The sequence below is a fragment of the Chiloscyllium punctatum genome, chromosome 2, assembly GCF_047496795.1.
Source record: "Chiloscyllium punctatum isolate Juve2018m chromosome 2, sChiPun1.3, whole genome shotgun sequence".
NCBI classification, from domain to species: domain Eukaryota; kingdom Metazoa; phylum Chordata; class Chondrichthyes; order Orectolobiformes; family Hemiscylliidae; genus Chiloscyllium; species Chiloscyllium punctatum.
In genome coordinates, this window is record NC_092740.1 from 144,256,742 (window position 1) to 144,284,256 (window position 27,515).

Below are 27,515 nucleotides of genomic sequence, written 5' to 3' on the forward strand. Positions count from 1 at the left end.
GTGGAATTTGAACCCGGGTCTCAGTCCAGGGGTAGGGATACTACCACTGGCCCAAAACAGCCCCTGGAAATCTGAAATCAAAACACAATATAAAAATATTCAACAGGTGTGTGGCAATTTCCGTGGAGAGATATAGCATTGACATTTCTCAGGTCAAAGATGAACTCTGATTAAGGATCGCCACTGACCCAAAACATTATCTTGGTTTCTCTCCCCAGAATTTTCTTAAATTAAATGGGATTATTAGTAGAACCTCAAAGCCCCAAGAAACTAGATAGACCTTTGTCAGGCATTGATAGTTATCATGAGGGAATCATTGGACATGGGAAGGCACAAATAGAAAACAAGCTCTGATGGTGATTTCATTCATAACCTGGGGCAAAGAAATGAACAACAACAGAGTTGCTAGTTTTACTTCCTTTCTGTGTAAAGGAACAGAATTAATAAGGCATAAATGTGATGCTGATTATTACACAGACATAAGTTGAGGTGAAGATGATCCTACTGTCAAAGCAATTCTTTGTGAAAATGGCAATCTAATGGACCAAATGCAATACCCACATCCCCCCAGCTGTTTATACACACAAAGATTGGTGTATCCAGACATCTAATTGGGCTGTGGCAAAAATTTAAATTATAGACTACTGGCCAAACTCAAACTATTAGGAATTCCAAGTAATGGAGTGGATGAGAAAATAGTTGTTAATAGAGTTATGCTGTGCATGGATAAGAGTGCTGAATGTAGTTCTTCAGAATTTCAGCGTTAGTTTATAGCCTCTGATTTACAAAAAAATAATCTTAATATAGAAAATGTGTGTGTATATATAATGTATTAGTTTGACATTATCTGCAAATTTGAAAGTCAAATTATGGAATTATGGAAATTGAATAAAAAAATTAGGTGTCTAATTTAAGCAGCTGAACCTGTGCTATAGCACTGAAATAAAATGCAATATGCATACTCTATGAACGCTGGTGGTATATCGAAGGATAAATTTGAAATAACCTAAGAAGCCTTAGCAGCTTCTGAACAACCTTTGCAGAACAATAACCAATAAAACCAGCAAGAGGTTGAAAGGAAAAGCTGGAAGCAAAATGTTAAAAACGTAAAAGCTGGAGGAAAATGAGGCCAAAGTCTCCTATTAAAATCTGATTTGTGAGAATGAGCAGGAAAACTGGGGTTTACTTCCTGCCATGAAAGGATTTTTTTTGCACCATCTGATAAAGTGCAACAGAAAGGGTACAGAAAATATAAATCCAATTCTCATGTCTGGAATCGTTTTCCACAAAGTGATGAAATCATGGGATAAATGAATGCTGGATATTGAAATAAAATATCTGATTTTCAGTGAACGAATACAAGTTGATTATAACAGGGCTGCAATCATTCAGTTCCCGCTTCTGCATATTTTCAGTCAATGCACTTCTCACCAACATAAGGTCAGAGGTGGGAATTTTCATCGTAGTGAATTGTGTAGTGTGCTTTCAAGTTCAGCACCTTTTGCAACTCCTCCAAATACTGAAGCAAAGACCAATGCAACAATAACTAGACAATATACAGGTTGAGCTGACAAGTGGCAAATAATATCTGTACTTCACAAATGCCAATCGATACCCATCTCCAAGAAGGGATAATCTAACCATCAACCCTTGACATTCAATGGCATTACCATCACCAAATTTCCTATCAAAATCCTGGGAAATCACCACAGACCAAAAACTCAACTGGACACTCTATACAGAGAGAGTGGTTACAATAGCAGGTCAGAGGCTAGGAATACTGCAGCAACTAACTTACCTCATGACTTCCTAAAACCTGTCCACCATCTACAAGGCACAAGTCAGGACTGTGATGGAATACTGCTCACTTGTCAGGATGGGTGCAGCTCCAACAATACTCAAGAAGCTTGACACCATCTAAGACAAAGTAGGTCACTTGATTGGCACCATATCCACAAACATTCATACCCTCCGCCACCTATACTCATCAGTACACACTGCTATCTACCAGATGCAGTACAGAAATTTGCCAAAAGGTCTGTAGACAGCAACTTCAAGGCCCATGACCACCTCCAACTAGAAGGACAAGAGCAGTGGATGCATGGAAACACCACAAACTACAAGCTCCCCTCCAAGCCACTCAACATCCTAACTTGAAAATGTAACCATCATCCTTTCATTGTCACAGTCAAAATCCTGGAATTCCTTTCCTAATGGCACTGTGGCTCTAGCTACAGCACATGGACTGCAGCAGTTCAAGATGGCAGGTCACCATCACCTTCCCAAGGACAACTAGGGACAGGCAATAAATGCTGACAAGCCAGTGATGCTCACATCCCATTACCAAATTAAAAAAAACATTTTGACATGAACTATTACTCATGAATTAGTGCCTCTAATTGATAACCTGCTCCATTAATGCAGTGGCGAATATGCAACAGTTTCAGCCTCCTCCATTTTGCAGGATATGCCACAGAGTTTAGAAGTACAAGTTAACCTAATTGTGTAGTGTGCTTTCAAGTCACTGGATTTCGATGCAGCTGTACCAGTAGACTCAGCACCAATACTGCAGAAGAGCTGGTATATTTAAATCTTTGCAGTGTTTAATTAAATTGAAAATACTCAGGGTATAATTGCACAAGTATATGCTCTTTCAAGGCAGATTTTTTTGGGTGTCAGACAATGGACAACAATTTTCTGACAAGAAATAACCAGACCATGCCCCCTCTTCTCAATGCTACTATGACAAGAATTTAATTTTAAAATCTCCCAAATATGAAGAGAAAGGGCAGATTTAACCATTTTAATGTAAATGCATGATTTTGTGAAATAGTACAGAATCCAGGCAGGGAAACGCAGCTCAAGACGCTCAAGTAACTTAGGCTGATAATATTAGAAATGCTAATAGAATTCTATTAAATGCATAGGATATAAATTCCAAGGAGGTAATAATAAGCATTAATCAGTTATTAATAAGCATCGTTAAATGCTTAATAATGCATTTTCAAACCTCAAGATTTTACCTTGCAGCATATAGTAAGTATGCTGCATAGTACAGTATATTACTAAAGCTTTGAGGGATAGAAAACAACAATCTCTAGGATAGTGCTTTGTATATTGAAATATGAAGACAGACCACTTCTCCTTATAACAAGGCAGACTGCAATTATGAAAGCATGATTAATTATAAAATATGGAAAAAGGGCTACAGAAGCAAACTCTTTCCAATAGTTGGGAGAGCAAGAATGAATGACAAGGAATTCAAGATTAAATGCTTAAGAAATTTGGAACAAAGGATAAGAGATACATCCGTGCACAAAAAGGTAACTCTACAGAATTCATTTCCAGGATTAAATATTGAGATAGAAAGTATGTGCACATTCAGGAATAGAAGAATTAAGAGAGATATGGAAATAGGATGAGTAAATGCAGTATGAAACTAACTGCACAAATGGATGGTAATGTAAAATCTGTCCAGCTGACACAAAAACTGATTTATGGGGTGGTGCAATTTTTCATACCTAAACAAATAAAAGAACTGGGAGCACGAGTAGATGTGATCATGATTGAGCTGCTGCCTCAACTCCACTTTCCTGCCTGCTTCCTGATTTCAAATCAGCCCATCTCAGGCTTAAATATATTCAAAGGAGCAACAATTATCATTTGGGGTGGAGAATTCCAAAGATTCACAACTGTCTGAGTGAAGAAACTTCACTGGCTAGCAGGAATTTCATAGCCTACTATCTGTTTTGCCCATAAATGAGCAAATTAGGTGCCAATTTACAAGACAACTGCTGGTTTATAGGAACATCTAGTCATCTTGCAATTCCATTGACCCGCTCCTCCAGAAAAAGCAGAGCTCTAATATATAAAAAGGCACTCAAAAACACATTACTGCACATTATTTTAGGACGTTCACACTCACCTAATGGCTACTGCCTGACTTGGACAGCAGTCTACAATGTAGACATATCATCATTTAGAATATAGCTTATTTCATGCATGCCAATTCTCAAGGTAAAACTAGAAAGCCAACTCTGTGCTGGGTCCTTGTCATTATAGATTATTAAGTTTTTTTTCAAAAATGAGAGAAGGATAAACAGGAGTTACAAACATATTCTAAATCAAACTTCCCATTAACATTTTGTTATACTTGGATAGAATATATGCAAATCAATAAAAGATAATATTCAACTATATGAAATATGAAAATAAATTACTAAATGGACTTTGATGGGATGCCGGTGTTGGCCTGGGGTGTACAAAGTTAAAAATCTCAAGGTAAAACTAGAAACAACATCAGGTTATAATCCAACAGGTTTATTTGGAAGCACTAGCTATCGGAGTGCTGCTCCTTCATCACGTGGTTGTGAAGTATAACATCATAAGACAAAGAATTTATCGCAAAAGTTTACAGCAGTAGCCAAGCCCACCATGGCTCCACAGTGGAAAAACTGTAAATTTTTGCTATAAACTGTGTCTTATGATCTTATACTCCACAACCACCTGATGAAGCTAGTTTCAAAAGCTAGTGCTTCCAAACAAACCTATTGGACTATAACCTGGTGTTGTGCGATTTTTAACTTTGTACATCCCAGTCCAACATCAGCATCTCCAAATCATGACTACTATCGACATCACTAACTGCTGGCTTAAAGTGGACAGGATCTCCAAGAAGATTGCACATAGTGTCACAGACATCAAGTTTCTACAGGAAAGCAGGAAAGATCCCAAAAGGATTACGGATCACGAACCCGCTCAAGTCAACCTACAACACAGACGCCGTGGAGAGACTTTGCCACACCTCCCTCAAACTGCTCAATCATCTCCTGCACCAACTCTACAGCAGGCACCAGAACCTTGAAATTAAGATGGAGTTCACACTCTTAGCCTGCACTCAGGATACAGCAGTACAGTTACAAGACATTGCCAAACCGGCAAGGCAACAAAACTACACCACATACATGCACACCAAGAACAAGAAACTGGAGAAACTTAGCATCACTACAAGCAGTAGCCAAGCCCACCCTGACACTCACAGTGGAAAAACAGACACAGTGGAATTCATCAGATGAATGAGACTCCTGGAATTCTTTCGAGATGCCAGCAGTGATTCCAGTGAGCCCACCAAGGAACTGTAACAGTCATCACAGGGATCCGTAGAGGAGTGACCAAAAGGAGGAGTTAGCTTGGACACTACCAGAGGGCCGCTGCCCTGTGCTTGACATGTATACGGTTATCAGGAAATATATAAATGCCAAGCTCATCAGCCGCACCCTCAAGGTAGAGCAAAACATCACCTGATCACAACACAATGCCATCCATGCGCTCTGAACCAATCACAACATTGTCATCAAACCAGTACATAAAGAAGCCACATTCATTCAGAATAGAGCAGATTACTGCAAGGAAGTGTACTCACAACTGAACAACCAGGAACTACAGGTAACTACTGGTTGATCCAACCAAACAGCACACCTGTGAACTAAACACACTGATCAGAACTCTGGATCCAGTTCTTCAGAGTTCCCTACGCACCCTCATCCTCAATACAATGGGTTTCAAAATGCCTTCGACATAGTCAGAGAGACTCTCTCACAGGATCGCATTGCCTAATACGATGGGGCGTCCTGGTGTGTTGGCTTTGTTTATCTTCGGAAGGCAGTAGAAGTTGCAGAGGAAACTTCTACTGCCTTCTGAAGATACACAAAACCAACACACCAGGACGCCCCATCGTATTAGGCAATGCGATCCTGTGAGAGAGCTTTCTGACTATGTCAAAGGCATTTTGAAACCCATTGTATTGGGGACCCCCCCCCACCCCCTAGCTTGTCATAACACTACACTTTTCTTACAGAAACTAAACACCACGGACCAGTCGAACCAGGAACATTCCTCATCACAATGTTTCAGCACTCTACACCAGCATCCCCTACAATGACGGCATTGCAGCAACAGCCTCAGTACTCAAAATCAACAACTGCCAATCTCCAAGCACCAGCCTACAACTCATCTGCTTTATCCTTGACCACAACATTTTCACCTTTGATAACCAGTTCTTCATCCATGCACACAGAATAGCCACGGGGACCAAACTTGCACCCGGGTATGCCAACATTTTCATGCGCAGATTTGAACAACACCTCTTCTCTATGTAGGACCTTCAACCAACACTATACACCAGGTACACTGGCAACATTTTCTTCCACTGGACCCATGGCAAGAAGTCACTGAAAAAACTACATAGTGATATCAATGAGTTTCATCCCACCATCAAATTCACCATGGACGACTCTCTACTATCTTTCTCATTCTTGCACATATGCATCTCCTTCAAGGATGGGCACCTCAGCATCTCACTCTACTACAAATCCACGATAACCTCACGAAACTACACTTCTCCAGCTTCCACCCAAACATATTAAAACAGCCATCCCCTATGGAAAAGCCCCAAACATACACAGGATCTGTTCAGAGGAGGAGGAACATGACAGGCACTTGGAAGTACTCATGGATGCCCTCACAAGAACGGGGTACATTGCTTAACTCATCAACCACCAGTTCTGACGTGCTACAGCGAGAAACTGTAATGACCTCCTCAGGAGACAGACACGAACTGCAACCAACAGGGTACCTTTCGTTGTCCAGTATTTCCCAGGAGCCGAAACACTATGCCATGTTCTTCACAACCTACGACACATTATCAATGAGGATGAGCACCTCGCCAAGGTCTTCCCCACGCCTCCACTTCTCATCTTTAAACAACCACTAAACCTCAAACAGATCATTGTTCAGAGCAAACTGCCTGGCTTTCAGGACAACACCAAACAACCTTGTCACAGGAGATGCTGCAAGAAGTGTCAGAATGTTGACATGGATACCACCAATATGCGTGGGGACACCTCCCACCATGTATGTGTTAGGTATTTATGTAACTCAGCCAATGCTGTCTATCTCATATGCTGCAAGCAAGGATGCCCTGAGGCATGGTACATTGGTGAGACTGAGCAGAGGCTATGTCAACGGATGAATGGACACCGCACAACAATCAACAGATAGGAGTGTTCCCTCCCAGTCGGAGAGCACTTCAGCGGTCCATGACATTTGACCTTGGATCTTCGGGTGACCATCTTCCAAGGCGGAATTCTGGACAAGCAACAATGTAAATTGGCTGAGGCTGATAGCCAAGTTCGGTACCAATGGGAATGGCCTCAACTGGGACCTTGGGTTCATGTCACACTACAGGTGACCCCACTGCACTACACACATATAGTCCTACAGACAGACAGACACACACACACACACACGCAGACCTCTCATACACTCCCACACTCTCACGCACACGCATGCTCAAAAACTGTATGAATCTACATAAGAATCAGTCTGAACATTGTGGCACAGACAGTCTCACACGGGCACCTCACACCTTCAATGCATTATCTGGGCTGACATGACACCAATTGTTAAAATTCACTTGAAAACTTTAAAAAAGTTCTACAATTTACATATGAAAGTACTGAAACCAACATGTGCTCCGAAAGCTAATGCTTCCAAATAAACCTGTTGGGACTATAACCGGGTGTTGTGTGATTTTTAACTAAATGGATTTTTTTTTAAAATCACCAACTCCAAAAACATTGCCTTAAGGTTTTGACAATCCATCAAGTATTTTAAAACTGGAAATTCAGCTCAGAAGTTAGCACACAAGGTCATAATGAAAATTGACCTGCACCTTTGGGATATAAGAACTAAACCAGGACAATTAAGGGGCAAGTGAGGACTGCAGATGCTGGAGATCAGAGCTGAAAAATGTGTTGCTGGAAAGGCACAGGTCAGGCAGCATCCAAGGAGCAGGAGAATCGACATTTCGGGCATAAGCCCTTCTTCAATTAAGGGGCAACCTACTTTGCTCATTCAACTATACAAAAACGCTGTGCTGTTTGTATAATTTGTCCATTTATATGCAAAGGAAACACATTTTAAAAAAAGCAGTAGTGTTGTTAAAACAATGACAAAGACAGCTTCATTTGGGAAGGCATATGCACTGTAATTGCTAAATGAATGCTTCACTTTCAGGCATTTCCAACTATTCTGCATGAACTACTCCAATAAGTGGTAAGCTTTATGCTTAAAGGAAAAGATGAAGCATCCCAAAAAATCCTTTTAAAAAAACCCACTAAATTCATCACTGAACTTCTAACACCACAACTGACACCACTATAACCTGTAGTCCACTAAGGATGACAAAAACTCCAAATGGTCTTTATCTGTAATGGATGCACAATAGACCATAAGAAATAGGTTTCTCGGTTCCTTAAGAATACTCCGCCATTCAATAGGGACATGGCTGATCTAACATTCTTCATGTCCACCTTCCTGCCCTATCCTCACATCAAGAATATAACTCAGCCTTAAATATACACAAGGATGCTACCCCACAGCTCTCTATGGCAAGAAGTTCCAAAGAGAGACAGCCCTCCCAAGAAACTCATCTCAGTCTTAAAAGGGCACCCTTCATTCTGAGGCAATGCTGTCTGGTCCTAGACTCTTCCATAAGGGAAAATATCCTCTCAGCACTTACCCTGCCCAGCCCCTTTAAAACCCTAATAAATTCCAATCAGATCCTTTCTCATTCTTCTAAACTCGTGAGTAGAGTCTTAACCTTTGTTCATAAGAAAATTCCTCCAAACTGCCTCTATATGAATAAAACCTTTCCTTAAATAAGGGGACCAAAACCCATCAGTATTCCAGATATGGTCTCAGTTGCACCTTGTACAGATACAATAAGACTTTCCCATTCTCATACTCCAAGTGCCCTGAAAAAAATGGCCAACATTCCATTAGCTTGAATGTCAAAAAGCAGAAGCAGTGTACAGAAGACAAGGCTAAGCAATCCCACAACTGGCATAGCAGATCTATGTATTGTCACAGCCAATCATGAACGGTAATGGATAATTAAACAACAGGAGGTGGCAACACCAGAAAAATTGCCAACTTCAACAAGGAGGGAACCCAGCACATCGGTGTAGAACGCTGCAGCACTTACATCCATCAACAGCCAGACGTGTGAACATGATCCACCTTGGTCTCCTACTAAGATCTTCAGTATCACAGTTGAACCGATTCAATTCAATTCACAATGCAACAAGACGACACAGCTGAAGACACTGGATACTGCAAAAGCCATGAGCTCTGACAATATCCCTACCTAGGACAAGGCAGCTTGTTCAACTGACACTAATAGCAACTGTCAAGATTCACTCTTTTTTTTAAACCATTGACAATGGCAGCAGCGTGTACAATTTACAAGATGCTCTGCACTTACTCATCAAGGCTGCTTTGGCTGTATTTTACAAACCAGCAACTTCTGTCACCTAGAAGGACACATGGGAACATCATCACCTACAAGTTCCCTCCAAATCACAAACCATCCTGACTTAGTTATATCATTGTTCCTTTATTGTCACTGGGTCAAAATTATGAATTCCCTTCCTACCATGACTTTAGGTATCCCTAAACCCCTAGGGCTATAGCAGTTCAGACAACAGCTCACCATCACCTTCCTCAGGCCAATTAGTATGGGCAATAAATTATGGCCTAACCAGTCACATCCACATCTTATGAACAAATACATGAAAAACACCACCAGATTTTAATCCAACCACAAGATAACACTTTTTACAATCTGCTACAGGAACTCATATCCTGAAAATGAGTGAGTTTTCTATCCCCACACTGAATGTATGACCCACACAGGCAAAGTGCAGCCTATAAAATCATGGAGCATACAAAATATGAATTAAATGGTAAACAGTACATACTGAAGGCCAAAATATTTCTGATGGCAATCTGAATTCACTACGAGTATGTGCACTTAATGGACCTGTCAAATGCGAGCGTGTATTACATCCATCAGGGAGAAAGCTAAAACCAGTGATTAAAGTAGCCTGGGATTTCTAGTGCACAAATCTGAAAGTTCATAACCAACGCTACTAGTATAATCCCTACAGGACAACAGGCAGTATTTTATTTTACCACAGGCCTTAATCAGGCTTCTGTTAAAATAACTGAGTCAAGCTTTGGTATTTGCATATTGCCATGATATGCCATGATTAATTCTCAAATACAATGATTGGCACTCCTTAGAAATCAAAGTTACATTTAATCTAGATTTGGTGATTCATTTACTGTCAAAATTGTTAAACCCTGTAACATTTCCCAAAGTCAATGTTTCACACACTGCTTCCTTAACTACAACATGTACAACCGCCTCTAGTTGCCTGACGATAGACACAGGCAATATTAAAGAACAATAGATAAAACTTCTGCTTCCATACAAAGGTTACATTCTTGGTCTCTAATAAACCAGATTTGTCCTCTTATTGTTTAATGTTAAGAACTATGTTCGGGCTTTCTTCAAATTCCATTTTACTTGCCTCTCTTTTCAGGGCCTCTCATTCTCCTAACTTCCTTTTTAAGTTTTACTCCAGCATGTTGTAGACCTTAATCCTGTCTAAGAACCGAGCTCTTGGCAGATGCCAAAATAGTCTCATCTTTGCCTTATCCCACACATAGTCCTTGGTATCCAGTGTTTGTGCATCACATCCTTCTTCTTTCTGGAAACTTATTTTTCTGAACTGACCTTCTCTCCTCCTCAAACATCTCTCACTGATCTGATGCCGAATTACGCTCATTTAGTTATTTCCAAGCTACTTTTGGCCAAGTCGTATCTCAGCTGAATAAAAGCAGTCTCAGCTGAGTGAAAGCTGTCCCAACTGAAAATTTTCATTTTACCCTAACTATGCAAAATCTAAATGTGTATGATCACTTTCAGCAAAATATAGTCTCTTACTGACACTCACTGCACCTGCCCAAATTGATTCCCTATAGTCCAGGCTTCTCTTATTGGACTTGCTACATGGTAGCTATATATTTCTCCTATATGCATTTTAAGAATTTTGCATCTGTTATACTTTGTGCACTGATTCTTTTCCAACTTATATCTGGCAAGTTGAAATGCAATTATTAGTGATTTTTAATTCTCAGAAATTTGCTTAAATGTTTGTTCTGTTCCTCCTCACTTCTGAGATATGCACATTGTAAACTTCCAACAGCACGACTGCTCCTTTTGTGTTCTTCAGTTCATCCCAGGTGACTTCATTTGATATGATACTGTAGAAGATTATCTCCACTAGCTGCAATTGATGCATGAATGTTATTTCATTGAAAGGAATATCTTCATTGTCAACAAGGAACTTTCAGCACTGGACCATGCATCATACTGCTTTTACTAATTGTATACAGTGCAAACAGTCCTGCAAGCACAGTGGTGGACGCCTTGTGACTTGTCTGCCCAGACTCCTCAGCTTGGGAAGCTTTTTAAAATCATTAGTCTCTACATGCCTCAACTATAACTAAATTTACAAATGACCAAATTACATGGGGGTAGCAGTTAAAGTCCGGGAAATCCCCAATTAGCCATGACAATTCACTAAATGACGCTAAATGAGAGAAAACTTGCTGTATAAAAAGAATAGAAGAAAATAATATAGGACTGCTCCCCAAATCACGGGCTGGGATCATTCATGAAAGCAAAAGCAGGAAAGAAACAACCTATGTGATTCAAAGAGCAGCAAACAGGTTAAGTGTCAGTAGTGACAAGATAACAGGTGGGTTGTGGTCTAGGGATGTTGCAGAGGAGGCCAAGGTGGGAGGAAGAACTGGAAACTTCTTTAGGGGAGAGGGGAGAAGGGAGAAGGGAGAATGTGGGAAGCTGTAATTGGGGGAAATGAGAAAGTGCAGGAAACTGCAATCAAGAATTTTAGAGAGTGTGAAGCTGACAGGTAGGATGGGAGGGACCGTAGGAATGGAATTAGGAGGGATAGGGAAGCTGCAAGGGGGCGGGGGAGGAAGGCACAAAGGGAATGGGAGGCTGTGGGGAGGTGGTAGTAGATAGCAGGAGGCTGCAATGGAGTTGGGAAAGAGCAGGAGCAACAAAAGATGATATAACAGTTTCAAATGGGAGACTCAAGCTAATTAAAAGCTAGGACAATTTAAAATCATTGTGTTAAGAAAAATTACTTGCAACAGAACATGGAATTTGCAGCTTAATGCTGTGTATTTTCAGGAGCTACACACTGGAAATTCACTTTATCAATTGTTAGATAAATTCTGAGTTACTAATTGCCTGACTAAAATATTCCCATTTTTGTAAATATGTGATGGAAATGCATTAGCTGTAACCTCAGCAATCTGGAGAGTGTATTTAGTGTAATGACCTTGGATCCAGAAAAGTGTCACTTCTTTTGGGAAAAAAAATTCTGTTGATAATTTGCACCTGCTGCATTGTGTCAATTTAAATACATAGTATGTAAGAAATTAATGCTTTTATTCGACTTGTAGATTTAAATTTAATGGAGGGTTGATAATTGTTGAAAATATTGACAAATCTTTCTAATTTTACTTCTGAGGCAAGTGCCCTATATGCCAATGCAAGTACTGAAAACAACATAACTACAGATGCTTCATCTAATAAAGGAGCTGGAGTGTCTGAAAAAAAATTAGGCACCATAAATGAAAATAGCTCTGAAGAGGAGCCCTAAAATAAATATTGTGCTCTGAACTCTGCACTTATTAGTACTCTTTAAAAGTATTAAAGGGGCTTGGGATGCCATTTAGCTCAAATGCTGCAAAGGAAGCTTGTGATTCAGAACTGCGGCTATACAGGACATTGGTTAGGCCACTGTTGGAATATTGCGTGCAACTCTGGTCTCCTTCCTATCTGAAAGATATTGTGAAATTTGAAAGGGTTCAGAAAAGATTTACAAGGTTGTTGCCAGGGTTGGAGGATTTGAGCTATTGGGAGAGGCTGAATAGGCTAGGGCTGTTTTCCCTGGAGTGTCCAAGACTGAGGGGTGACCTTATCGTGGTTTATAAAATCATGAGGGGCTTGGATAGGATAAATAAGACAAAGTCTTTTCCCTAGGTTGAATCAAAAGGTCTGATTACTTGCTGTACATCTCTATGACTCTATAATGCTAACACCATGAAGTTTGATTTCTGTTCTGAGGTGGAATTAGAGTGTCACTTGCCCATTCCTATAAAACAACAGCATTAAATAGTGGTTCAATAATCTGAAGAATCAAAGATGCTACTTAGAAGAAAGTAGTACAAACAGCGTTTCACAGAAATAGAATAATTGAACTAAAAAAACTTTCCTTAAGGAAAGTGAAACACTGTTGATCATTCGACTGCTTTTTACTAAGTACAGATCATTCAGCTATAATGTGTGTTTCATTAATGCAAATTTGTTGTAGCACAATTGATGAAACAGGAACTCTGTTTCTAAAGTGTGAATGTTTAAAGCGCGTATTGGTTGTAACGTGATTCTGGACCCATTTGTTTAAATGCTGCTGCTATTGCATGATTTTCCTATAAAACAGGGTTGCACAGAGAATGGAACTACTGCGTTATAGCAGAACTGACTGTAGCATCTTCTATTCTTCAGATCATTGAAGGAGTCATTAGAAACAGCTTGGTCAAACAGGTGAGTTTTAAAGAGTAAAAAGATGAACAGTTTGCAAAATCTAGGAGTAGCTTTCTAGAGCAAAGGCCTCGATGGCTGAAAACACAGCAAATAACAGCAGCAGTTTGGAGATGAGAAAGAGAAAAATTAAACAATGAAGTCTCCCAAAGTTCAAGATGTCAATTGATCATGGAGCAATAAAATCAGGGATTATCTTCATAGTCCTTGATGATATTGGGGTAGGGAGTACTTTATAGAAAGGGGAGAAAGTGTAATACAACCAGCCAGTTCTGGTGAAGGATGGCAGGTGGCATGGTGGCTCAGTGGTTAGCTACCTCTAAGCGCCAGGGATCTTGGGCTACTGTTTGTGTGGAGTTTGTACGTTCTCCCAGTGTCTGCATGGGTTGCCTCCAGGTGCTGATTTCCTCTCTCAGTCCAAAGATGTTTAGGTTAGGTGGATTGACCATGCTAAATTGCCCATAGTGTCCAGGGATCTATAGCTTAAGTGGGCTATTCTTGGGAAATGCATGATTACGGGGATGGGGTGGGTCTGGATGGGATGCTCTTCAGAGGGTCAATGTGGACTCATTGGGATGAATGACCTGCTTCCATGCTGTAGAGATTCTATATTTCTAAATCAAATCTACACTGGACACACATCCATGTGCCTTGAACATGGAACAAATATGGCAAGTGAGGATGTTTTTCTTGGGACAGAAGGTGTTAAAGGCAGAAATGAGGACATAATGAAGAAGGTTGACAGTATTGTAGCAAATACCTGAAAATGGCACAAAGAAAAAACTAAAATAAACAAGGGGCGATCAGGAAGGCCTCATCTTTGATCATGATGATAAGAGTAGTGAAGTCCTGAGAAATGGCACAGTCAGGAATAAACTTAAGATTTTACAACAGTAGTTGTAACAAAACAAGGTAATGAGATCACAGAGGAGGCATTAGAGCAAAGGAAAAAGTAGGAAAGATGTGAAGAGATTTTGATGAGAAACTCAAAAGGGAGGCTTGGTGAGGATGGCAGACGAAATTGATTTTAAGAGGAGTTTACTAAACCTGACTAAGTTACTGTGCCCAGAAGTAGATGGAAGATGAATAGGGAAAGAGACCAATCTGTGATTTTGTGGTTAAGGTCAATATAGCAGTTTGAATAATGCAGGAGGTGGAATTTATCATCACGTAAGGAGGTTTTGCCAAATGTCAAGGTCTTGCCATTTCTAAGCCATGTTTCTTTAACACTCATGATGCTAACACAATAGTTAGGTCATCATTGCAGGGATCTTGATTGCTAATAAAAACATATTCTGACACCATATACTAAGGGTATTGATCATTTAGATTCTGGAAGAATCTAAAAAAACAATGGTTAGCTGGTATGAATCGTCCCAGACAGCTGTGCTGCACAAATTAATCAATAATTTGCAATTATGGATAGTCAGTAAGAGGTAACAATAGGTGCCTTGATCAGCCCCTTGAAGGATGCAGAATGGTAGCTTTGCATGTATTCTAGGGAATTCAAACCCAACACTTTGGAGCAAGAGGAGATGCACTGACAGACCAAAGTAAATAAACAAGGGAAAAAATCAAAGTTGGCACACCATAGTAACTCGAAACAAGGAACCAAGAAAAAAAAGGGGGAATATGATATGACAGGTTTGGGTCCAAAGCTGGAGTCAAAATACAAACACTGATTCACAAAGAAAAATCCAGGGCAAATAGGCATGGCAAAGATTCAGACAGTTCTAGCTACAAACAGCAGATGGAAAAGAGCCAGTACAAGAGAATATGAGGTTAAAGACAATGATCCTGAAGTTGAATGGTAGGTGAAGGTACAGTCAACATGAAGTACAGAAGCTTACTTTTTATCTGACTGAATTACCAACCCAAAGTTCACAAATGGAATTCTTTGCTTTCACTGGTGGCAGGCTTGGAGGTGGAAATTGAATTAAGCAACATGGAGATAAGCCTGATTGGTACCAGCTTCCCACTTCTGCTGGAGTTAAGCTACGGGCAGGCAGGCCATGATAGAGCTTCCGACAGTCACTAATGGAGATTCTTAATGGGCTAATAAATGATCACTCAATGACCTCAACCTTCTATTACTGTGCTCAACTCAGGGACGGATGGACACGTCAGTACCCAGTGTGCATGACAGCTGAAACTGTGTGTACAACTTACCTAGTGCCTGATCAAGAGATGTAAAATCAGGAACAGGGAGGAATGGCGCGAAGACCTAAACCCTATCCTTGCTATCAACCTCCTTTCTCTACAACCATCACCATCATACATTACTTACCTGTTGCCTGGGTCATTTCAAGATCCTGAGGCCCCCAGTACAGTTTATTTCTGCAGCAGCCACAACTTTCCCAACTGTACTGTCGATGACAAGAACTGCCAGACTCTGATTGACCAAGAGTACTTGGTAGGCAAGACCTCTGTTTCCAGGGTCATGATTCCCAGGAAAAACCTTTACACACAGCCCTCCATGGTGGCCTCACCATACTTGACTACTTTGTACTTTAGTGGACCTTTCTGTAAAGAGGCAGCATAGGTCTTTCCCAAGCTCTCCAGCCAATAGGCAAGACTTCCGGTGTCTCAAGTTTCCAACCCTTGAATTTACAATATGTTTGGCCTATCTAGTCTAGCCTGTGTGAAAGCCCCATACTTTGTGCCTAACCTAATGCCCTCAGTGCATCTAATGATGGGTCATAAATGCAACCTTGTCAGTATCACCTATATCACAATAACAAATGTTTCAAAATCCCAGGATGACTCTTACCACTTCTGTTGATGTTTCTGCATGCTCTGAAGTAACGTGTTCCTGGAGAGTTGTTTCAGTGAACCCCATTTTCCCACAGTAAGGACAAGTAAAAGATTGTGGCTGTTCAACTGACAAGGCTTCCCCACCGTAATACAAATCTGTAAAACAATAATGCACACATCAATACATGCAATAGCCTGAATACTGTATGTGGGACAAGTACCAAGTGGATGTTCTTCTCCCCCCCAACCCCCCCCTTACTCCATCCCACCCCCAACCAAATAATATTAAGCTACAGCAACACTGCACACATCCCACAGAATATATTAAGCCTCACTGAAAGCAAAGAGAGATTTCTAGGCAATGACCTCAATTTTGCAATAATTCTGGTGTTTGTCACTTCTTTTCTAAAACTGACTGCTCTGAACTCCACATAAATGCAGTTAAACATTTGATTCAAAGCTTCTCCAGAAGATAGATTGATCATCCCTTCAAAATAAGAATCAACTGGGTATCACTAAACTAATAAGATCATCCACACTTCAGCTCTTCATACAACTTTTTCAGTAAACTTGAACTGAAAGTGAAGTACATGGCATACTAATTTCATAATTAGTACTAAACAGCCTCGCTGATTCTGATAAAAGTAACCTTGCATTAATTAATTAAAATTCTCCCTCATGATCAAAAATTCCACAAGCTATACTAAAAGTTTGTGATAATTTGGCTTCTACTTAATCACATGTGTAAGTTTCAATAATTTACTTCACATCTTCAAAACCCAAAAGGGAAAAGACGTGCTTAGTTTATACTTCCTAGTTCACTACTTGAGAATATAGTTCCACATGACTGTCTGCCTAAATCCATTTGATCACACTACTGATGTTTAAAGATTCTATTAACGTGCTGCCAAAAACAAACTGACCTGGGAAAATGGGAAATCCACTCTAATAAGATCACTAGATTCTTGTGGGTTAGTTTCTTAGAGATCATTGGCCATTCCTTTGCCACCTAAGGCAAAATTCAATACATCATAACTACTATAACTTTTAAGCTATTTAACTAAATTAAGCTTGTAACTTTTTGCTTTCACAAACCAGAGTTATCTAGTGTTAATCTGGAAATGAAAGTGACAGAGAGAATATAGTGCAGATTTACGAAAATATTTCTCCAAACCAGGGGTACAAATGCAAGGAAAGAATTGGTTAATTAGTGATAACTTTCTTAAACTGGGGAAAAATGGAGTGATTTGAAGGACTTAATTAAAATAAAGACATAATTTATTTATAACAATTGAGCAGGTCAAAGACAATAGATTTAGGGCAGAGAACAAGAGAAACCACTTGTCCCCTTAAGCACAAATATCAAAAGATAAAGAATTGGCATAGAGAACATCAAAAGAGCAACACAAATAGGAACAAACACAGAAATTGCTGGAAAAGCTCAGCAGGCCTGGAAACATCTATGGATAAAAATCAGAGTTAACGTTTTGGGTTCAGTGACTCTTCCTCAGAACCAATGGTAGCCAGCAAAACCTTGTTTCTTAGGCATAAGATAGGGTGCGGGGCAGGGGTAATGAGTAAATGACAGGTGGAGATAGAGTTCAAAGACAGATGAGAACAGTTGGTCAAAGGAGTGGATAACAATCAGCCTCGGAGAATGAATTTAAGGGCCCAAACACCCCCCCCACTTGAAGCAGTGATTTTCCTGCACTTCATTCATTTTAGTATACTGCATTCGCTGCTCACAAAAGGGCTCTCTTCTACACTGGGGAAATGAAGCAGATTGGGTGACCGCTTTGTTGAATAGCTACGTTCTTGTCTGCAAAAAAAAAACCTTGAGCTTCCAGTTGCCAGCTATTTCAACACACCACCAACATTCCCTGGCCAACATTTCTGTACCAGGTTTGCTGCAGTACTCCAGCAAAGCTCAGTGCAAACTGGAAGAACAGCACCTAGTTTTCTGCTTGGCAACTTTACAGCATTCTGGACTCTACATTGAGTTAGTGAGTTCAAGAATTTTCGAGCTGGAGGCATCTTGGCCATGTACTTACCCCAGTCTCCACACACCAAGTTTGCTTTAACAAACAACTCATAGTTAGCTACTAATTGTCCCAATAGTAGCTATTCATTCTCCTAGGCTAATTGTTATCCACTCCTGGCTGTCCAACTCTTCTCTGTGCTCTTCCTCCATCTATCACTTAAAACCAGAACACCAATTGGATTATCCTAGCCATCTAACTAACAGTTTGGGAATATTGCCATTAAATGAGATGCCTCATGAAGGTTTCAGCTAATTAGAGACTGGACATAGCACTGTCGATTACAATAGATCATTGGGTGGAGGACCACCTCTACGGCATCCAATAAACTGCTGTCTTAAAAAGGAGTACTGCGATCTTTAACTTTTAGTTGACTCACATGTAATGCCTATCCCATTTTACATAGCAAATTTCAAGAAAAATCTGTGTGTCAACTCTTTTGTGATTTTGCAGATGTTAAAATACTTAACTATTTACCCTTTAATGACAAATAAAGATAATTAAATATGTTACAGAGTCATAGAGATGTACAACATGGAAACAGACTTCAGTCCAACTTGCCCATACCAACCACATACCCCAATCCAATCTAGTCCCACCTGCCAGCACCCAGCCCATATCCCTCCAAACCCTCCCTATTCATATACCCATCCATGTGCCTTTTAAATGTTGCAATTGTATCAGCCTCCACCACTTCTCCTCTGCAGCCCTTTTCCCCACACACACCACCCTTCGTGAAAAAGTTGCCCCTTAAAATCTCTTTTATATCTTTCCCCTCTCACCCTAAGTTCTCACACTGGAGTTCTGGACACCCCCACACCAGGGAAAAGACTTTGCCTATTTATCCTATCCTCATGATTTCATAAACTTCTACAAGGTCACGCCTCAGCCTCCGACACTCCAGGGAAAACAGCCATTGCCCATTCAACCTCTCCCTATAGCTCAAAACCTCCAACCTGGCAACATCCTTGTAAATCTTTTCTGAATCCTTTTAAGTTTCACAACAGTGGCCTAACCAATGTCCTGTACAGCCGCAACATGATCTCCCAACTCCTGTATTCAATATTCTGACCAAACGCTTTCTTCATTATCCGATCTACCCATGACTTCACTTTCAAGGAGCTATGAGTCTACACTCCAAGGTCTCTTTGTTCAGCAACACTCCCGAGTAACTTAGCATTAAGTGTAGAAGTCCTGCTAAGATTTGCTTTCCCAAAATGTAGCACCTTGCCTTTATCTAAATTAAACTCCATCTGCCACTTCTCAGTCCATTGCTCATCTGATCAAGATCCCGTTGTAATCAGAGGTAATCTTCGCTGTCCACTACACCCCCAATTTTGGTGTCATCTGCAAACTTTTACTTAGCAAAAATATCCTCCAATGAAGACTCATTAATCATGAGTTACATAGAAGGTTTTAAGGTATGACAAAGTATTGCTGAGTAACCAAACCCCCTCCCCCCCATTTATGATGGTGGCTTGACAAATGTCTTTCAGACAGCTCTAAAAATTTCTATCAGCTACTGCATAATAGATAGGAAGCACCAGCAGGACAAAGTGGAGATAGAGATCTCGACCCATTTATCTCACCACCCCCTCAGCTCAGTCTCATTCCTGATGAAGGGCTTTTGCCCAAAACATCGATTCTCCTGCTCCCCAGATGTTGCCTGGCCTGCTGTTCTTTTCCAGCACCACACTATAGACTCTAATCGCCAGCATCTACAGTCCTCATATTCACTTAGAGATCTGATGACCATGCTAATAAGTTTCATATAAAAAGTAGTTAAAACTCAAACAAATAACCCATCCACACTTGAGGTTCCCCAGCCATTGCTGCTTGTCAACCCAAATTCAAGTTTTCTGTCCTTCCAAGAAAAAAGCTGATCATTCAAAGAGTACCCTGAACTTGTCAATCCCATCTTGATCCACAGGGCTGATTATACTTCTTGTTCAGGTTAAGTCCAATTCAAACTGCTTTATTGTCTTAAACAAAATAACTGCAAATCGGAGCTCAAAAGATAAGTGCAGCATACTCAATTACTTATGCTAACTGAACTCAGTTTGGTTTATAATTTAGAAATGGGCTTCCTGCTTTGCACATTGTGAAAGTCATTTGAATGTTTGCCCTCCCCGTAAATTGGTAACCACATATGGGAATTTCCAATTGTTTGCTGACAGAAAAAAATGTGGCATTATATATATTGAAGTGGCATTCTTGCACATGACATCATTTGCCCTGGACTGTGTAACAAACCATCCGCACACAAGAACATAAGAAATAGGAGAGACCTCAAGGCTGTTCCACCATTCAACGAGACCATGGCTGATCATCTAACACAATTTTCTCATGCTTCTTACAGAGTCAGATGTACAGCATGGAAACAGACTCTTTGGCCCAACTCGTCCATGCCAACCAGATGTCCTAACCAAATCTATTGCCATTTGCCAGCATTTGGCCCATATCCCTCGAAACCCTTCCTATTCATATATTCATTCAGATGCCTTTTAATGCTGTATTTTTACCAGCTACCACCACTTCCTCTGGCAGCTCATTCCATACACACACCACCCTCTGTGTAAAAAGGTTCCTCCTTAGGTCCCTTTTATATCTTTCCCCTCTCATCCTAATCCTATGTCCTCTACCTCTGGACTCCCTCACCCCAGGGAAAAGACCTTGTCTATGTATTTTGTCCATGCTCATGATTTTATAAACTTCTATAAAAGGTCACCCCTCAGCCTCTGACACTCTAACGAAAACAGCCCCAGCCTATTCAGCCTCTCCCTATAGCTCAAATTCTCCAACTCTGGCAACATCCTTGTAAATCTTTTCTGAATCCCTTCAGGATTCACATCATCCTTCCGATAAGGAGACCAGAATTGCATGCAATATTCCAAAGTGGCCAACAAATGCTGGTCTTTAATTTCTACAATTTACTGATCTGTCAGCTGTGGAGTGACTATGCCTCCACAATTCTAAAGATTAGAGAATCCAAAGATTGACCACTCTCCCAGTGAAGAAATTCCTCCTTCTCAATGTCCAAAACAGCCTACCTCTTATTTGAGACTGTTTCCTCTGGTTCCTTACTGCCTCTCCCAGAAAGGAGATGGTGAATAGTGTATTGTATTTCAAAATCTTTTAATGGAAAAATGAAAATGGAGTGATTAATTTGCTAACTGCAGAATTAAGCAGGTAAACAATTCTAATACCTCAGAGAGATTTTTAGTCTTCAAATTTCAATACTCATCTCTTCAGTTCCACACAAGCCATTTCCTGAATTGAATTAAGTAACCATACATATTCTCTCTCAAATAATTGATGTTACGAGTACACAAGGTAGCAGTATTCCATTTGTCTGCTTCTACTTCCTCTGTACCTATATCACATTTAAAGGTGACACAATCTACATGCACAATTAAAATGGAGAGATTAGGTGGTGCAAGTCAGCACATTGCTGATTCATCTCTAATACCTAGACTTGAATCCATTCCATAATTATGGGATAAAAGCACACTCCTTTTCTGTTCTAAATGGCTCAGAAATTAATTAATTAATTTTCAGGTGGCAACACTAATATGGCACAGAAATTGCCAAAATTATCGCATTTTCACTCAGTATTACAGAAAAATGGTTAATGCGTGAGCACACAAAATTATAGAATTTAGTATTCCACTGATGGTAGCTTTATGATTCATTAAAAGGAATAATGAGGATCGAATCATGTTCTATGCTTACAATGGCAACCAAATATGGCAAAAATGTTCCTTTACTCAGCATAGACCCACCTGCATTCCTCCAACCCATAGCCCCATTAACTGGACTCTGCTGGACTAAATACCATTCCCCTCCTTCACCCTGAACTTGCCCCGACAACTATGCTAAGTAGTTTTCCACTTACCTGGCTTCCCATCCTAATCCCACCCAGCATCCTAAGCCCCCAAACATCTGCCATCCTGCACATCTGATCTGATGTAACTTAGTTGTAAAAGCAGGCTTCTTTGAATAAGAGGTCCTACATCAAGCACAACTGCGACTACTCTTCCACTCAACAAATGCTTCCACCATGATGTCTTGAACAGATTGAGGAATTGTTACCACAGTCTTAGAAGGTTAACCAATGTACATTTTATTGTTACCAATTCCATGGGTGAAGAACCAGGATAATTTTAATATGATTAAAAGTCCTCCAGGCAGAGTATAATATTCTCTAAAAGCATTTTCTGCATTTATTAATTTTCCATTAGATCCAAACAAAAGTCATTTTTTTTGCTAAAAAAGGAGTGTGCAAAGTTCTGATGTAGCCTTCTTTTATCATCCAATCATACATCAGTTTTGACAACTGGTCTGAAGTTCTGTCCTGAAATGAGCAACGTAGAAACCACCAGAAGTGGCTCATGCTTCCTGAAGCGTTCCAGGATTATCTTGACTGAATTCCAAACTTGATATTGATTTTCAAACACAACAATTAAGTATAAACCTGAGATTCAGAGCTCTAAACAACTCATTTGTACACTGCCTTTACAGTCATAGAGATGTACAGCAATGAAACAGACCCTTCGGTCCAACTTGTCCATGCCGACCAGATATTCTAACCTAATCTAGTCCCATTTGCCAGCACTAGGCCCATTTCCATCTAAACCCTTTCTATTCATACATCTGTCCAGATTCCTATTAAATGATGTAATTGTACCAGCCTCCACCACTTCCTCTGGCAGCTCATTCCACACATGTACTACCCTCTGAGAAAAAGTTGCCCCTTAGATCTCTTTTACAACTTTCCCTCTCACCCTAAACCTATGCCCTCTAGTTCTGGACTCGCCCACCCCAAGGAAGAGACTTTGTTTATTTATCCTATCCATGCCCCTCATGATTTTATAAACCTCTATATGGTCACCCCTCAGCCTCCGATGCTCCAGGGAAAACAGGCCCAACCTATTCAACCTCTCCCTTTAGTTCAAATCATCCAAACCTGACAACACCCTTGTAAATTTTTTCTGAACCCTTTCAAGCTTCACAACATCCTTCCGATAGGAAGGAGACCAGAATTACATGCAATATTCCAACAGTGGCCTAACCAATGTCCTGCACACTTGCAACATGACCTCCCAACTCCTTTACTCAATGCTCTGACCAATAAAAGAAAGCATACCAAATGTCGTCTTCACTATCCTATCTACCTGCGACTCTACCGTGGGCGGCACAGTGGCACAGTGGTTAGCACTGCTGCCTCACAGCGCCAGAGACCCGGGTTCAATTCCCACCTCAGGTGACTCTGTGTGGAGTTTGCACATTCTCCCCGTGTCTGCATGGGTTTCCTCCGGGGGCTCCGGTTTCCTCCCACAGTCCAAAGATGTGCAGGTCTGGTGAATTGGCCATGCTAAATTACCCATAGTGTTAGGTAAGGGGTAGATGTAGATGTAGGGGTATGGGTGGGTTGCGCTTCGGTGGGGCGGTGTGGACTTGTTGGGCCGAAGGGCCTGTTTCCACACTAAGTAATCTAATCTAATCTAATCTAATCTACTTTCAAGGAACTATGAACCTTCACCCGAAGGTTTCTTTGTTCAGCAACATTCCCCAGGACATTACTATTAAGTGGATAAGTTCTGCTTTGATTTGCTTTGCTTTTCCAAAATACTGCATTTATCTAAATTAAACTCCATCTGCCACTCCTCAATCCATTGGCCCATCTGATCAAGATCCCATTGTAATCTGAGGTTTTCTTCTTCGCTATCCACTAGACCTCCAATTTTGGTGGCATCTGCAAATTTACCAACTATACCTCTTATGTTCACATACAAGACATCTATATAAATGACAAAAAGCAGTGTACCCAGCATTGATCCTTGTGGCACACCACTGGTAGCAGACCTCCAGTCTGAAACACAATCTTCCACCATCACCCTCTGTCTTCTACCTTCAAGCCTGTTTTGTATCCAAATGGCTAGTTCTCCTTGTATTCCACGAGATTGAAGCTTGCTAAGCAGTCTCCCATGAGGAGACTTACTGAAGTCCATATACATACAGACCCCCTAATAGTCAGTAGGAAATTGAGAAACAAATTTGTAAGGAGATTAGTTATCTTTAAGAATAATAGGGTGGTTATGGTAGGGGATTTTAATTTTCTAAACATGGACTGGGACTGCCATAATGTTAAGGGTTTCGATGGAGAGGAATTTGTTCAGAGTGTACAAGACAATTTTCTGATTCAGTATTTGGATGCACCTATTAGAGAAAGTGCAAAACCTGACCTACTCTTGCAAAATAAGGCAGGGCAGGTGACTGAGGTGTCACTGGGGGAGCACTTTGGGGCCAGCAACTATAATTGTATTAGTTTTAAAACAGTGATGGAAAAGGATAGAGCAGATCTAAAAGCCAAAAGTTCTAAATCGGGCGAAGGCAAACTTTGACGGTAATAGGCAAGAACTTTCAAAAGCCGATTGAGGGCAGATGTTCGCAAGTAAAGAGTTGGCTAGAAAATGGGAAGCCTTCAAAAATTAGATAACAAGTGTCCAGAGACAGTATAGTCTTATTAGGGTGAAAGGACAGGCTGGTAGGTGTAGGCAAAACTGGATGACGAGAGAAATTGAAGTTTTGGTTAAGAAAAAGAAAGAAGCATATGTCAGATATAGACAGGAGAGATCGAATGACTCCTTAGAAGAGTATAAAGGCAGTAGGATTATAATTAAGAGGGAAATCAGGAGGGCAAAAAGGGGACATGAGAGCTTTGGCAAATAGAGTTAAGGAGAATCCAAAGTGACTTTACAAATACATTAAGGACAAAAGGATTAACACAAAGAGAATAGGACCCCTCATAGATGAGTAAGGCAGCCGGTATGTGGAGCCATAGGAGATTGGGGGAATACGAAACAAATACTGTGCATCAGCGTTTACTGTGGAGAAGGACACGGAAGGTATAGAATGTGGGGAAATAGATGGTGACATCTTGAAAAGTATCCGTATTACAGATTGCTGGATTTCTAGAAACGCATAAAGAGGGCAAATCCCCAGGACCTGATCAGGGATACCCTAGAACTCTGTGGAAAGCGAGGGAAGTGATTGCTGGGCCCCTTGCTGAGATATTCGTATCAATGATAGTCACAGCTGAGGTCCGGGAAGACTGGAGGTTGGCTAACATGGTGTGCCACCATTTAAGAAAGATGGTAAGGAAAAGCTAGGGAACTATAGACCTGTGAGCCTGACATTGGTGGTGGGCAAGTTGTTGGAGAGAATCCTGAGGGACAGGATTTACATTTATTTAGAAAGGCAAGGACAGTCAGCATGGCTGGGTGTGTGGGAAATCATGTCTCACAAACTTGATTGAGTTTTTGAACTAGTAATAAGAGATTGATGAGGGAAGAGCGGCAGATGTTTTCCTATAAACAGATCATCCCAAAGGTCATCTCAGGAGCATTGTTGTTCTAAAATGAGCTGCATCAAGAGTTTGCAGCTTAGATGAGCAATGGGTTGGTAAAGATAGGTTTAAAGATTCTCTTAAAAGGAAGAAAGCAAGGCAGAGGAGTAAGAAGATTAGGGAGTATAATCCAGAAGTTGGAGTATATCCAAGAGTTTGCAGGCAACTGGAGACATGCTCATTAATAGTGAAACAAATAAACTCAAGGGCCAAATTAGACGTGCAGAGATATCTCAGAGGATGGGGTAAGAAATTTCAAAACCAACAGAGCTTTAAAAGCAAAGACATTGCTTGACCAGGGGCTAATTCACATCAGCAAGTACTGCAACAGTAGAAACTGGGACTTGCCACAATAAGACCTAGCCAGGAAAGTTTAGGATGACTTTGTTTATAGAAGGTAGAATGGAATCCATATAGGATTACACTGGAAATAGTAGAATCTAGGAGGTAACAAAAGCATGAATGAGGGTTTCGGGCTGATGAGCCAAGATGGCTGACCGATGTTACAAATAGAGTCAAAGAGATGTACCGCACGCAAACAGACCCTATTGTCAAACTCGTTCATGCCGACCAGATATCCCAATGCAATCTAGCCCCACCTGCCAGCACTTGGCCCATATCTCTCCAAACCCTTCCTAATCACATTCACATCCAGATGCCTTTTAAATGTTGCAATTGTACTAGCCTCTACCACTTCCTCTGGCAGCTCGTGCCATACAGATACCACCCTCTATGAGAAAGTTGCCCCTTAAGTCTCTTTTAAATCTTTTCCCTCTCACCCTAAACTTATGCCCTCTAGTTCTGGACTCTCTACCCCAGGGAAAAGACTTTGTCTATTTATCCTATAGAAACAGACAATCTCAGTAATCTCATAAAGGACACTGCAAATTCATTTTCGGATTAAGTGTGAGACTTAGGTTTCTTTTGATTAGATTACTTAAAGCATGGAAACAGGCCCTTCGGCCCAGCAAGGAGAAAGTGAGGACTGCAGATGCTGGAGATCAGAGTTTAAAAATGTGTTGCTGGAAAAGCGCAGCAGGTCAGGCAGCAAAGGAGCAGGAGAATCGACATTTCAGGCATAAGCCCTTCTTCAGGAATGAGGAGGGTGTGCCAAGCAGGTGAAGATAAAAGGTAGGGAGGAGGGATTTGGGCGAAGGGCGTTGGGAATACGATAGGTGGAAGGAGGTTAAGGTGAGGGTGATAGGCTGGGGGTGGGGGTGGGGGTGGAGAGGTCGGGAAGAAGATTGCAGGTCAAGAAGGCGGTGCTGAGTCTGAGGGTTGGGACTGAGAAAAAGGTGGGGTGGGGGGGAGAAGACGGGAAATGAAAAAGCTGGAGAAATCTGCATTCATCCCTTGTGGTTAGAGGGTCTTCTTCAAAGACCGCAATTTCCCCTCAGACGTGGTTGAAGATGCTCTCCACCACATCTCCACTTCCCACTCCTCCGCCCTTGAACCTCACCCCTCCAATCGCCACCAGGACAGAACCCTACTGGTCCTCACCTACCACCCCACCAACCTCCAGTGTACCAGAACTGCAAAAAAAGAGGAAGAAGAACACCTATACAATGTATTCACCCAAAACGGATACCCCCACAATTTCATCAACAGATGCCTAAGAGAAAGATAATGGAATGAGGACATGCCACAACCCAAAGGACTAGCCACACTACCATATACCAAGAACATTTCTGAACTGACAGCCAGACTCCTGCGACCACTAGACTCATAACAGTACACAAACCAACAGCCACTCTCAGACAACAACTCACCA

At 40.9% G+C, this 27,515-nt stretch overlaps 1 protein-coding gene across 2 annotated transcripts in view; it reads right to left on the reverse strand.

Annotated features, from left to right (window-relative positions):
• kcmf1 (potassium channel modulatory factor 1) overlaps positions 1-27,515 on the reverse strand; it is a 125,450-nt gene that overhangs the window by 30,601 nt on the left and 67,334 nt on the right. For both annotated transcript variants that reach the window (XM_072589333.1, XM_072589342.1), the window contains one exon: positions 16,314-16,453. In XM_072589333.1, the coding sequence (XP_072445434.1) occupies positions 16,314-16,453 (140 nt within the window). The remainder of the gene's footprint in view (positions 1-16,313; positions 16,454-27,515) is intronic.